This window comes from Manduca sexta, chromosome 17, assembly GCF_014839805.1.
Source record: "Manduca sexta isolate Smith_Timp_Sample1 chromosome 17, JHU_Msex_v1.0, whole genome shotgun sequence".
In the NCBI taxonomy this organism is placed as follows: Eukaryota; Metazoa; Arthropoda; class Insecta; order Lepidoptera; family Sphingidae; genus Manduca; species Manduca sexta.
Window position 1 is genome coordinate 12,373,834 of NC_051131.1, and position 15,422 is coordinate 12,389,255.

The window sequence follows — 15,422 nt, forward strand, 5'->3', positions numbered from 1 at the left end:
TATGCTCTATTTTTTGATGATTCGTGTGTATCATAAAAATGTGCTGTTTTTTCAATAATCTGAATATTGACGCATTTTTTTTTGTAACGCTATAATATGCTCATGACATTTTTGACAATGAATCACGATCTCATTAATTTAATAGCACATTAATTGTATACAATCGTATGCCCGCACAATCATGTTTTGAAATATAACCACAGCCATATGCATTCATAATAAAAAATCATTCACGCGGCATTCAAAATTCATAATGTAATTCGCTGAAAATTACGCAGTTATAAATTAGAGATCGAATTTGAAAATTTAATTAGGGAATACTTTGAATCATTCCATGGTTAATAATTAATTTGCGGGTAAGAATGCTGAACACTCATACCAGGGTAACAAGAAGTACATAACACAAAGGAGGTCATGTGTTATACCAGGCAATAGGTAAGTTTAAAGAAAAAATACATCTCGTATGTAAAGGTTTATTCAAAAAAATCATATTTGAGATAGCAAGTAATTATTTCGTAAATTATTTTTATACATTATATTTACGCTTGCATTCGTAACACGTATGATTATAAAATGACACATAACCGAGGAACTATTGTATATAGACTTGAGATATTTTACGAACCTTAACAATAATGTTACTAGCATACTTACAAAATATGAAACCTTATAGACTACTTCGAAGGGACATCGCGTAACAAACATTTCATTTACAATATTTTTTGGTGATTAAACGGTATAATTTATACCAACATCCATTTACGCGTTTGTCTTTAGTGTTGCCAACAAAAAGCAACGAATTCGTTATAATTTGAACTGTCTTCTTATTAACCCAAAATTCAAAATCATATAGCAATGTACTCCAAAACCAAGAACATAAATGAAAAAGCTTTGGAAACTCAAAGAACAAAGTCGCTCTAAACTCGACTGGCAGTTTTTGACCACTGCATGTTTCTTGGATTAACTTAATGTGACGTTACACATTATAAGACGTAAAAATTCCGGAACTTATGTAAAAAAGTGGGCGACCTCCACCGGTGACATTCATGTTGCCGACTCGTATAATCTAAGAAAATAAAGATAACAGCTTCACAGAATCTTATCTATACTGTTTTTAATATTTATTCATCATTACGTAGGTATTTTCATGTTTCGATCATTTTCAGCTGGGCAAGACTAAGTTTTAACAAAAGAAAAATAAATAATTTGTCGACAATGAAAATCGCAACATATCATCAAGTTACCGGAAAAAATATATAAATCAACGACTTACATTGATAATATATATTATATTATATAATCCGGTTACGTATGACATATATTTTTTTAAGTATTTAATATTATCGACATAATTCCATCCCTAAAATTCTGTAGTTTATAAAATAAAATAAATTTACTTTTCGCGTACCGTTGCATTTTACTTAAACTATTTAAAATATTCTTTAGCACTGCAAAGGAAGCATACTGCATTGCACAACATACCATGAGACGGAGCACGTGTCGATAGAACACTATTGTCTCGACACACCAAATTATATCGATATCCGACAAATGTTCAAAGTTTACAGATTTTAACTTGTCTTCAATTAAGATATCGACATGACGCATGTAAATTACTTACAGTTTATAAACAGCTGCATATTAAGAGCCTATTGTTCGTGATGGCGGGATGTGTTGGCGCAATGTGTCGAATATTGGTCACAATTTCATACAACAAATTTGCCTATAGATTTGCTGTAACTCAATATTTTAATAACTACAATTCCAAAATACCTGTCAAGAACGGAACTATTTAGTTTTATAAACAAAATATAAGCTCATCTGTTCACGACATATCGATAAAACATCGACCACCACATCCCTATTATTTTAATTTATAATGTGACTATCAAATTCTCTAAATAAAACTGTAATATTAAAATATCGGCTATATATTGGAAGCTAATGTTTCTAATCGGAAGTTTTAAGCAATATGGCAAGGCTTATGGAACTATATATTGATTCGATAACGCCACATCGATCTGAAAAGAGTTTGAAATATCGGTATTTGATACTTATAGCCTATTTTACAAGTTGGTGCGGCTTACATACATTTTGATAATATAAACACAAAAAAGATCCAAAACAATATTGATCTTCAGATAAAATGCAAATTATGTCTTAAATAAATTTGTTAAAGCAACTGAAACGTACCCGCGCTGTGACGGTAAATATAGCTAAAATTAACTGAGCTAATACATTAAAGTGGACTTGTATGTCCGCATTGTATTCCGCCGCAGTGTTACAACTATAGATAACTCGCGAAATCGATCAGTCTACTGTTTTCATGTTGGCAGTGTGACGTCATAGTTTGATTAGCTCGAACAAATGGTTGAATCGATGGAACAATTTTAATTCCAAACCCCAATATATTTCTCTATGGGCTATTATTTTTAAATATTTAACATGTACATAGCAATTCTTATGCTTTTGATGTTTACCAGCGCAAAATAACATAGTTTTGTGACTTAAATGTCACTAAGAGGTGGATAATTTAATTGAAACAATTCAGTATAAACATTGTTCGTAATACAACCTACAGAATTATACAAACACTAAGAAATTTTGAAATATTAGCGTACCATTTATAATTTGTCATAAAGACACGACCTCAAATATTAATATTTAAAAAATTCAATTGGATATTTTATCGATATCTATGCCATCTATAAAACAGATATTCAAGATCAGCTTCTGAGGGTCTGTAAGAATACCGGATTTACAACTTGGTCTCAGCATATTTTAAAAAACGTGAAAAATCATCAAACAATGATCGATGAAAATTGCTTCAAAACATGACCAATGGAGCGAATAATTTGATATATTAATGTTGAATAGGCAAAGTGATTCGACAACAGCTTGAGCAACAAATATGCTAAACAGGTAAACAATCTCTAAAGTTATACAATAGTACTAGCTGCTTAATAAATTAATGTGATAAACAAACTCCGTGGAAGTATTAATAACAATAACATTATCGATAACTTTGAAACAGTTATTTTAAGTTTTTTACATGTTTAAATTTTAGTGTTTTAAAGTGAAAAATACTTCAAAAAAACCCACATGTTTAACTCTATGGGATTCAATCGAGGCAAGGTGCAAAACTTGAATAAACCCACATGTTAATGTTCTATGGGATTCAATCGAGGCAAGGACATATGCAAAACATTTCTATTAATTATATACAATTTCAAAGATTGATGCTTAAAAATTTGCTCGAGCTAAACACACATATGATAAAAAAAAATAATAACCACGAATCAACGAAACGATCAGATATCGCATCCTTTTCTAATCAAAAATTATTTTCTCACAAAAAATACGAGACAGACTTCCTACTCAACACTCGTCTAATAAAATTATACAAGAAAAATATGCATATGATAATGTTTATTCGTTATATAACTTTAGCTATTATAGGCTACATGAAACTATCGTTTGAGCACAAATTAGTTTCAAATTTGCATTGTATTATTTATAACCGAATGAAAAATTAAACCTAAGTTTTATGTATGATCATAATTTTAAACGTTTTGTTAACAAATTCGCAATTGCGTCTAATATTTTGGATTACATTATTATTTTTTTATCAAAGTAACACAGTAATATTTGTATACTTCAACTAATGAAGATTTTTCAGCTAAAAAAACATATATAAATAGAAATAATTGGATTTGAAAAGAATGCGACCAATTCGCGGCTATGAGTTCTGCTAAGTGGCTGTATCACGATATATCTAAATATATTCGAGGTAAAAAGGTCTTGTAGGTACTAAATCTGTCTTTTGTTATTCGTTTTCGGCACATAATTAACTAGGAAAATGGTACATCAACGTAATCGACTTTAAAATTATAAAATCGCTATGAATGGTAAGACTTATATTGACAAATGACAAAACACAGTGAACAGGAAACTATAAGGATTCGACGTTTATCGCGATTAAAACAAGTATGGAAATAATTTTATCAGTATCGATATTTTTATCGATACAAAACATATTCGTATGGTAAATAATCCATTTGAAATTAATCTCTGAATATTCGTGTTGCCAAGCGTAACTTCGCATTGTGAGAAAAACATCGTCACATTTCATATATTTTATCGTAATCGAAATGGCCGACCGCCTCATTAATATTAATAAATGTTACTGGTGTATTTCTATATATAGATTCGCGTATCTATCAAATGTCTTACGTGTTAGGCTAATCATTTCATTATTCAATCGTTATATAGTATTATAAACGGGTTTGAGTACCGCAATGAGTCACATTATCGATACATTACTAAATAATTCCCATTAGTTTAATGTAATATTACGTAAACGAACGCTTACATCGTGTGGCAACAACTTACTGCTAAATTTATAATAAGGCATATTCATCGTTTAAATATTTATTATATATGAATCGACACTATTACGTGTATATTTCCACTAGAGCTTTCCAACGAGTGCTAAACATTTTCAACTTTACTAAATGTATTGTGTTAATTATCTAGCGTATCATGTCCGACGGAGATAGCGTCACTACGTGTTATATCGAACATGAAGGCAAACGAACATCCCTAATACACGACAGCATGAGGTAGTCATATATAACAAAAAACCTAAAAGCAATTTCATACTACACGATACGACGATATAATACTGCTAAACCTATGTATTAAATTATCATTTCTTTAGCAAACGCTCACATGAAACATAGCGATATATATCGAAGTACAACGCGCGCTTCAATTCGATACATATCGATACAAAGTTAATAAGAATAAAGGCAAAAGTTATTATGGAACTTACGAAATTTTCAAAAGAGTTTGCTACTTATGCACTACGCTTAATAATGAGAGCATTAATTCGCCTAACATTAAACGTGTGGTGTACAATAATAATGTAGGTTTTGGAGAGTTTTTGGACTCGCGGCGGCCCATTCTATCATCTATCTTCCCTTCCCCATGAACAAACCTTACAGTTATCTAATATACGCGCCCCTAAAGCTATCGATAGAAAATTAAATTTTGATTCGAACACACTTAATCTAAATTTCAAGAAGGAAAAATAACTGTCTTTCACAAGGTAGTTACACAACTGTGTGGTATGCAAGTAGTTCATATCGATACGCAGCTAATCAAATCGAAACAGAACATTACAATCAAACGTTAAAAAAAGATACAAACTGTTGATGAATTTTTTTAATAACCTAATTCAAAATTAGTTACCTTTTTAATAACATTTAGTAAATCAAGATATTTAAGCCACCGCTTAAACAATCAAGTCCAAACAAATAATATTATTGTACGAAAGAATAATTTCTCAACTAATACGCGCATTCGCAGCGCGTTTATATCACAGCCAAATCGGCCGCCGCTCGCCTTTCGAACTATCCGAGACTCATCTGCGAATCAATAACGATAATCGATATCAAACAATATTCATATTCAACATCGATTGAATAGTTTCATATCGCAATTAAAGAGTTCTTACAACATTATTCGTCATTACATTACGATGATACATTTTCGAAAGTGTTCTATGAAGTTTTATTTTTGATTATAGAATTTCATTTCGAAAATCTACCAATAACGACACGAGTAAACTATATAACATATCTAATACGAGGTCGCCGCGGCATACACGCATCGTCATACTTCACTCGGCAAACGTAAAAGAAACTATCAGTCTTTAGACTACCACTTTCCCTTTACACAAAATATGGTAACATCAGTTAAGAATTATTCAATTGCCGGACTGATTATTATATGGACTTAATTATCGATCCAGCGTATTTTCATTGCTTGTTGATACAATTATATGTATTAGAACTGAAATCGTTTCATTTAATAACTACAAAACGAATATTAAATATTTAATAACGACATTTGGAATTAACTTTAATGTGTACTCTAGGACTCTATATGAATTCAAATTCAACTCGATAGTGTTACGCATATTAAACAAATATCGATTAGTATTATTATATAAAATTACTTAACTGATGCTACCATATTATATCGATATCCAATCACAATTCGATCATACCGTAATCGATACTCACAAACTATTGACTATTAACGTTTCTATATGAATTAGTATAACAATTACAATGTTTCATATAACAAACATATGATACGGTATCGTCAAATTAGGCGCTGGGAATGCGAACTCTAACAATCTAACCGTACTAGAGGAATATTATCGAAACGAATAATTTAATGATAGTGGTAAACATTCACATCACTAGTCAAATTGTTGGTCGACTAACTGTAATCTAAATGTTATCGAATTATAAGATGGACAACAAATGTAAAATACGTCACCAATACACACAAACTATTCCTTTCATTATATTACTTACAACTTGAAGCATACAGCGTCAGCCGCGGTGACTTGATGGGACGGTTACAACTTTTTTCGGCATGCACGAAATAGTGTTGCCAAAGCTTAGATTTTATAGCATCTAAAACTTAAGCATAAGTCGAGAAATCGCATATCATTTGTAAATTGACGAACGAAAAACATTTTTGGAATTGTTTCCATCGACATTCTACTAGTTAATTAAAATTCCACACCACATCCACCCGAAAACATTCTGAAATTATAGAATATAAAAACATTTCTATTTTGGAGATTACAAAACCGAGTATATCGTTTTGAAAAGACTCTCCAGAGTGTTTTGCAACAAATTCTTGTAACTAAAACGCGTGGCAGCCCTAGAAATGACCTGTAGTAGACGACTGCTAAATAATCTTGCGTTGCTCGAAAAAAGTCATAACCATCATTATGCTATCGGACGCACGATCGGGTACGTCAGAGGCTAATTCACAACGTTGGGTATCACGCGTATAAAAATCGATATAAATCTTCCGATATCGATTTCTTAATCGACTTTTAAATCACTCATATCTACTGAAACACGCTCGATATCAATAGATTTCATAAATATAATAAGTCATTGTAAGATAACCTTTGTTCACAATGAGTAAAGTCGATTTTTGCTCGTAACAAATTGCGCCACCCTTCCGTGGACGCAACATAACACCGTGATACCTAAAAAATTTAACAGCATTCCGACTCCTAAACGAACTAACTTATTAACTCGTGTATATAATTGACAAACATATGAGAACTTCACATTACAATCGCAATTACCAACCGTAACTTTGAAAATGAAACCATACAAGTACACAACAGTCATAAAAAATCGGCAAAGGACAGAACACTGTATTACAAGATATGAGCCTCGATAATGCCCGACACTGTACGTCCATTCAGTTCCTGGGTAAAAGACACTGGCGCCACTGTCGACCCTGGGACGGGACTTGTGGAGTCTCACAGGGTCTGAGGCACGTGTTTGGACGGCTGGCGCTTGAGCCGCCGGCTCACCGGTCACTGTCAGTTGTTCTTGTCGAAGTTGTGGATCGCCCAGTTGAACGACGTCGTCCACGAGTTTTTAACCGCGTCCGTGAATTTCTGTCTAAAATGCTCCATCGCTTTCTCTTCCGACAGATCCATTACCTGATGATGTTAAGGCATTTGATAAATAAAATGTTATATACATCGGATGATTCGAGAAGGGGAAGGCAGAAACCATCATACGCACAACTGACTGAGATCATGATGACATGACACATGATACGGTAGATTTGAAGCTTATCTATATATATAAAAGAAAGTGGTGTTAGTTACACTATTTATAACTCAAGAATGGATGAACCGATTTAGCTGAAATTGATGGAGAGGTAGCTTAGAACCAGGAAACGGACATAGGATACTGTTTATCCCGTTCCCACGGGAAAAGGACGTGACATAAGACGTGGTATAAGAAAGCAAAATTTGGTATGGAGATAGTAAAGACTCTGGGAGGGTTATAGGCTACTATCCCGGGAAAATATATAGTGGGACTTTTATCCCGGAAAACTCCTTCACGCGGGCGAAGCCGCGAGCAAAAGCTAGTTAGATATAAATCTGAAGCATGTGATAATGAGACTGAAATGAGTGACGAATAATAACATATCTAAGGACCAAAAAACGATATTTGTTAAAAAAGAAAGTAATAAAGTTAAATCACAATAATTATTATCTTCTATAAACTGACACTAAATAAACGAACTATACTCACTAATGTCTCTCTCAGATACTGCAGATCCTTCTCAGAGCTGAGTTCTGGCAGACCAGTCGATATCATCATTGAGAATAGGGACAAGATCAAGTGACCGTGCTTCCGAAGTATTTTAAATGCCTGAAACGAAACATATTAACTTGTAATGTCAAATATAAGATACTTTGAAAACGTGTAGGCTTTACAAATACGATTTTTAGATGCGGTTACTAATTACATATAGTAAAGTTATCTTGACTCGAACAATAATTAATTATATTATAATAGTTGTAATAAACAGTATATAAAAAAACGAAACTATGTTTAAATACATTAATTATCGAGTTATGTTATCGATAAATCGAACATTTATTTATTTATTTATTTGTAATAAGGTACACCAACAGCACTACATATTACATCAATCAATATTATAAAAAACTATAAGGTACAGCATCTGATATGTGTGCTACTAATAGGTGAACACAGCATTTACCACTAACAACATTATATACTAAATAATTTGTCTATAAAAACTATTGTAAACAACGTCATATAATTGGCAACAGAAAAGGTTATTGAGAATATCTCGTTGACAAAATTTATAAAAAGTTACATGTTAATTTTTGAGATATTCCAGCAGTCTTTCTTTGAACACTTTTACAGAATCATTAAATATATCAATATCCACTTTAGTGCCAACTTTATTATATAGAGCACATAATCTAGTTATTGGAGCATTTAGACCTAAGTTAGTTCTGTAAGAAGGTGTTTTAAAAATACTAGTTATTGGGCGTCTGGGTTTGTTGTAAGGAACTGCTATACTGATGTTTTCGAGGAGTTCACTGCATGAAATTTTATTATTAACTAACTTATATAGGAATGACAAGTCCAGAAGCTTTCGACGAATATACAAACTGTCCATTTCGAAATGGGCCATACGATTTTCATAAGGACACCTGTGCGATATCCCAGGTGAAGTGAAGGCGAGATGACGAGAAAATGATCGCTGTAGATTTTCAATTCGTTGGGAATGCTTGCTGTATAAGGCGTTCCAAACAACACTACCGAATTCCAAATGGCTTCGCACCAAAGAGTTATATAAAATAATTTTAGTGCGGGGCGATTTGAAACCTTTCGAGTTACGTTTAATGAAGCCGAGCATACGAGCGGCTTTTTGATAATCACGTCTACATGAGATGTAAACTTGAGATTACCATCCAGAACTATACCCAGATCACGAACTTCGGTAACTTCCGTTAGGACTTCCGTTCCGAGATTATATTTAGAAGGCAAACATGTTTTCTTTCTGCTAAATTTGATATGGGAACATTTTTTACATTTAAGCGCATGCCGTTATTCATACACCAACCACTGATACTATCAATATCGTTTTGTAAGAGTACTGAGTCCTCGTCAGTAATAATGACTTTAAATAGTTTTAAATCGTCTGCGAACATAGAAATATTGCTATGTTTGATGGTGGTTGTGATGTCGTTAATAAAGACCAAAAAGAGGAGCGGGCCAAGATGGGAACCTTGCGGGACTCCAGATGTCGCGTAGAATACTTTAGATTCGAAACCATTGACTCTAACCAATTGCGACCTGTTTTCTAAATATGATGCAAACCATTTTAATAAGTCACCATTAATACCAGCAATTTCCAGTTTATGCAATAAAATAATATGATTAACTGTATCAAAAGCGCTGGAGAAGTCGGTGTAGACGGCGTCAATTTGTTGGCCCCTATCAATGCACTGAGAGAGGTAGGTAACGTAAGATACCAGATTTGTTTCGACTGAGCGGCCCTGTCTAAAACCATGTTGGAAGTCAGAAATTATGCTGTCAATATGTCTAGAGATTATTGGATGCAACAAGGATTCGAATAACTTTGGTATGCAAGATAAAATTGAAATAGGTCGATAGTTTTTAACATCATCAACATCATTTCTCTTGTGAACAGGTACTATTCTGGCTATCTTCCATTCGCGAGGAAAAGTTCCTTCAATGAGTGATCTATTAAAATATTTTGTTAAGGGTAATGACAACGCAGCTCCACAACGTTTAATAAATACAGGTGGTATATTGTCAGGTCCAGGCCCTTTTTGACCGCACAACTTTTTAATCTTTTTATGGACCTCTATTTCGGTGAACTGTATTTTAGACAATGAACTAGATGAGCGACTATGACAATAATTTGGTGAATGATTTGGTGTGTCCATACTGTATACAGAAGAAAAATGACTGGCAAATAAATTTGCAATATCTGGTCCAGCGGTAGCTATTTTGTCGTCTAGTTGCATTTTGTTGGGGATTGTGGAGTAACCCATTTGTTTGTCTTTGATATATTTCCAAAAGGTTTTTGTATTCTTAGGAATAAGTGATTCAATAGTAGATTCATATTCTTTAAAGCATTTATTACTCAGTTTTAAGCACCTACCACGAAGTAACTTATACTCGGATTTATCGCGAGGATTGCCGTATAATTTGTATCTCTGGCGCACTTTGTCTTTTTCTTTTAATCTGTCTATTAATTGTTTAGTAAACCACGGGGGGATATAGGTATCTATGTGGCGATCGTATAGGTACATGTTTCTCGATTATAGAATTTAAAATTTTGTAAAATGCTGTTACCATCTCATTTACATTATCACATTTATCTAAGCTATCGTTCCAATCAACATTTTTAAGCTTTCTTATAATACTGTCATAGTCAGCTCTATAAAAGTTATACTGAGTTCTTTTCTTTTCATGGAGGTAGTTGTAAGTATGTAGGGAGGGAAAAGATAATTGCAGATTAGGATGCTTAGTATCTAGTTTACTAATTAAATCTAAGGATTTACTAACTCGTAAACTTGTGATATTACTTAAGACTAGATCAAGCATACGACCATCAATATTAGGAACATTATTAAACTGATGCAGATTATTTAAGGACATGAAATCTGTAAGTGAAAAACCCAGAGGGCAGTTATAGTTATAAGGTGACATATAATCGTTAGTGTCATTCGTCTTCCAATCAATAAAAGGTAAGTTAAAGTCACCCAGTATGATAATGTTCTCTGTTTGTGACATTACAGTATCAACACTATCAAGAAAATTCGTCAGTGTTTCTAGGCGGATAGGAGGTGGGAGGTAGACGGCACATATTGCTAATTTATAATTATTAAATTCAATTACGATCCACAGATCTTCATTCTCACTTTCCCAAGTTTTCATCCGCATAGAAGGTAGGTTACGCGATACAGCAATCATAACACCACCTCCGTCCTTCTTTGAAGCCCTATCAAACATTCTGTCCCTACGATAAACCGCATATCTAGAATCTATAAATTCATGGTCACTTATATTAGAGTTAAGCCATGTTTCTGTAAAAACAATTACTTGGTAATTACACAATGAAATGTTTTTCAACACATCATTTGTTTTGGTCTTGAGACCACGGACATTTTGATAATATAAATCGAATGTTTCGACGAAAAATACCATAACTCTTAATGACTAAATGAGGAATTGTACAGATTATGTAATTAAATTGAGACTATTGGTATTACGGATAAGCAAGGCTTGTGATGATTCGTTTTTCCTGACATAAATGTGGCCGTTGCGAACCCAAGTAAATTTATAAGACATTTCTTTGGCCTTTATAACGTGCAGCAGCATGCAGAGCTTTATTTGATGGCGACAAATGTTCAGAAACGTAGACTGGCGTGCGAGGCCCTCCTATGCCCAGATGTTGTGTATTGAGCTTCTCATGGGAATTGGTTTTGTTGTATTTGATTACAGCATCAAGGACCTCATCTCGTTGTCGAGGACTGCGGAGCTTTACTATGACAGACCGTGGTTTTGGGTTTTCTTTGTTAAATTTGGCAACACGGGATACATATAATATATCATCAGAATTAACGCCACATTTGACCGTTTTTAAAAGTTGACCCATAGTAGTTATTAATTTTTCACTCTTATGTTCCGGTATTCCATTGACTTCTATATTATTTTGCCGCATATGTTGTTCAATCAAATGTAGCTTGCCAGTAAGATCCTTAACTGTTGATTTCAGATTTTCGTTATCTTTTTGTAGGTCAGCGATAATTGTATTTGACTGGGTTAAACTGGCTTTTATATCTTCGTAGTGCTGGTTGAAATAGTTCATCGCTTCGCGAAAATCGTGTATTTGGCCTACTATATGTTTCAGTTCATTTGTTACTAATTCTTTAATAGAGACTTTTAGTTCCTGCTTTAAGATTTCCCGTAATCGAGCTTCAGTAACGTAGCCGTCACTTTCAGTAACGGAAGGTCCGAGCTTTTGTTTAGTACGCATAGTAATATTGGCATCAGAATCGTCTTTAATAGTAGGTGTAATAGGTGAAGAGGTGCCGGAACATATAGTTGGATAATCTGTAATTGACTGCTTGTTACGACACTGCATGCATTTCCATGAATTTTTCTGTTGTTTATCCATCAGATGGAATCGCTTAGTAGTTACACTAGCGCAGAGAAGATCATATTTCGCATGACAACTAGAGCACCCCAGCGCGTCTTTTCCTTGTATAGCGAGTTTACATTTCATACATATGCTTGAAGTGGGTGCCATTGTAGAATATACTTTTATTATAAAAATATTCTTAAATTGACTATAAAGGCAGCAGCAAGATGTTTTCGTTGATGAAGAAACTTAGTAATGAGTATTGCGTGCAGCGTTTAGTGCCACGGTAAAGCGATTGAAGCGTTCATGCAGCGATGTATTCTATGGCATGCGCAGTGAGTTGTAGGTGTGTGCGTGAGAAGCGGGCCGCCCGCGGGTTGTCGTAGGTCAGGGAACCGGCCGTTGCAAAAATATTTTTAAAAGTTTTTCTGTGATTACTCACGATTAGTAGCTTAGTTTGCAAATCCACAACCACTGAATAGCTTGTTCAATTAGCTTTCCTACAGTATAACTCACTTCACTTAAAATTCACTTTTGACGTTATTTTCCTTTAATGTTTACGGAGCAAAATTAAACGGTGTTGTTGTCGCCACGGTAACGGTTTGTTATGACGAACATTGACGAACACCTACAATCGATTAGTTTTACTTATCGATACCCACCGTCTCACAGTGTTCCTTGAATATCTTGAAGTCGATAGGTTCGTTGTCGCCGGAGCCCTTCTGCCCCTTGTTGATGACGTGTATAAAGTCGTGCGTCAACACGAACGGCACGCGCTCTCGCTTGAACCCGTACTTCTGTTTGAAATGACCCAGGAAGTGGCCGAAGTCGATGTGGAACAGCTGAGATAGGAAAATATCTTGTTATTAATTTGTGCTGAAAACTTTTTATCAAGAAAGTATTAATTTGCTATGTTGCTGCTCGTGACTTCGCCTGTGTGGATAGCTTTGCCCCCTACAAGTCTTTAAATCAATGTAGCAATCAATATAGTAAGTACAATATAACCGACAACTATGTAAAATCAGACGGATGAATTCTAATATTTATTATGGAAGCATATTACTGGGGAAAAAAATGTTAATCTACGACATGGTCTATATATGGCAAATTTCATTCTAATCCGTTCAATGGTTACAGAACATACATAACAAAAAAAAATGTATGTTTGTTGGTCTAACGGACATTTTCACAAATATTTGCATTTATTTTTAATAAACTGACAAATAATTAGTAATTAGTAAGACTGCGTCGGTGGCGTAGATGTACTGCATGCGCGGTATGGTAGCGCTCCGAGGTTCTGGTTTCGAATCCCGGGTCGAACAAAGTGATATTTGGGTTTTTCTGCTCAGTATCAGCCCGGATTCTTGAATTTGTGCTCGATATGGCGATAGGCTTGCCCCCTATCACATCATGGGACGGATCACACTTGCTGAAAAGTGGATGCCGTGGTTGTGCGTCTACATACCCCTTCGGGTCGGGGACAACTGCTTGATTATGTGTGTGTATAATAGGGTACCGGACTCATTTTTGTTCTTTACTATTATCAAATATTTACATAATATAAATTATAACAAGGAATTATTGAAATCCGGTAAAAAATCAACAAGTTATAAATCTTTGAATTTCGGTGGAAGGGGTAATTAACAAGAAACAGAAAAGAGACGAAATACCCACATGTGACGTCATCGGGAATTACGACGCGTGCAAAAAAAAGAGATGAAGCGATATTCCCACAACGCGCCCACTTCTGCACGTTACAATATTTTAAATATGAATTACTCGATCATTTTTCAACCAATATCTATGCAGTTTTCGCAGGAGTGCTTCTTTTTCGTATTATTAACCATCACATATAGAATAATGTACAAAATTAAGCATAGGCCGGTCCCCTATTAGTAAGCAGGAGTAAGTTTAGAAGTGGGAAGTGAGAAGTGACCTGTCCGCTCTTCTTGACCATGATGTTGTCGGGGTGCCGGTCGGCGATGCCGAGCACGTAGGTGGCGACGCAGTAGCCCGCGCAGCTCATCGTGAACTCGTCCACCGCCTTGTTGAACGCCGCCTCGTTGTTCTCTGTGTGTTTACGGAGCCATTCTGGAACGGACATGCGTTTATTAAATTATTATGGTTGCCTGGAAGAGATCGCTTGTATAAGGCCGAGCTTTGTACACCATAGGTATAAAAAAATGTATTAATCTTTTTTGTGTCTGTCTATTTAACAATTGTTATAATAAAGAGTATTTATATTTGAGTTAGATATTTGTGTGTTTAGTGATATATTTTTTTATTAAAACAATCTACAAATCAGTCACTTGCTTAACAGAATAATATACAACATATCTAAAAAAACCAAACGACCACTTACAATTTATTGATTAACTGTTACAAATTCAATCATAGCCAACATTTCTTTCGCAGTTCAAAAGTATGCATGTGTGCAACTGTCAATCCTTGCTTATACGTGGTGAAAATTGTATTCCACTTGATCTATCTGCTAAATTTTAACCAAATTTAATGAAATATTTTCTAGACGTTAATTTTCTTAAATTTTAACAATTTAAAAATTACAACACCCTGTGTTTATTAATGTTTACTCACGAAGCAATGTAGCTCTGTAGATGGTCGAGGCGGCGTTGAACGGCGCGCTCTGTTTCTGTATGTTCGCCACAGTCTCCGCATCCTCGACCACTTCGATCATGCCCACCTTCCACTCCAGCGATATGCAGTTGTACGGATTTAATCTGTCGAATAAACATACAATCATATTGTATGCTACACTATTATAGCACGTTCATTACAAAGGTACATCCACATAAACGCAACGAATAATAAACTCCAATTTAAATTGTAATAAAACATGTGTGATG

The 15,422-nt window shown here is 34.4% G+C and overlaps 1 protein-coding gene across 8 annotated transcripts in view; it reads right to left on the reverse strand.

The window, feature by feature from the left end:
• Positions 1 to 457: 457 nt before the first annotated feature.
• The window catches only part of LOC115451258 (phosphatidylinositol 4,5-bisphosphate 3-kinase catalytic subunit delta isoform), a 48,068-nt gene continuing 33,103 nt past the window's right edge, over positions 458 to 15,422 (reverse strand). For all 8 annotated transcript variants that reach the window (XM_037439688.1, XM_037439683.1, XM_037439682.1 and 5 more), the window contains 5 exons: positions 15,154 to 15,296; positions 14,495 to 14,649; positions 13,221 to 13,400; positions 8,154 to 8,273; positions 458 to 7,549 (listed from right to left, as the gene is read on the reverse strand). In XM_037439688.1, the coding sequence (XP_037295585.1) occupies positions 7,427 to 7,549; positions 8,154 to 8,273; positions 13,221 to 13,400; positions 14,495 to 14,649; positions 15,154 to 15,296 (721 nt within the window). In that variant the 3' untranslated portion in view covers positions 458 to 7,426. The remainder of the gene's footprint in view (positions 7,550 to 8,153; positions 8,274 to 13,220; positions 13,401 to 14,494; positions 14,650 to 15,153; positions 15,297 to 15,422) is intronic.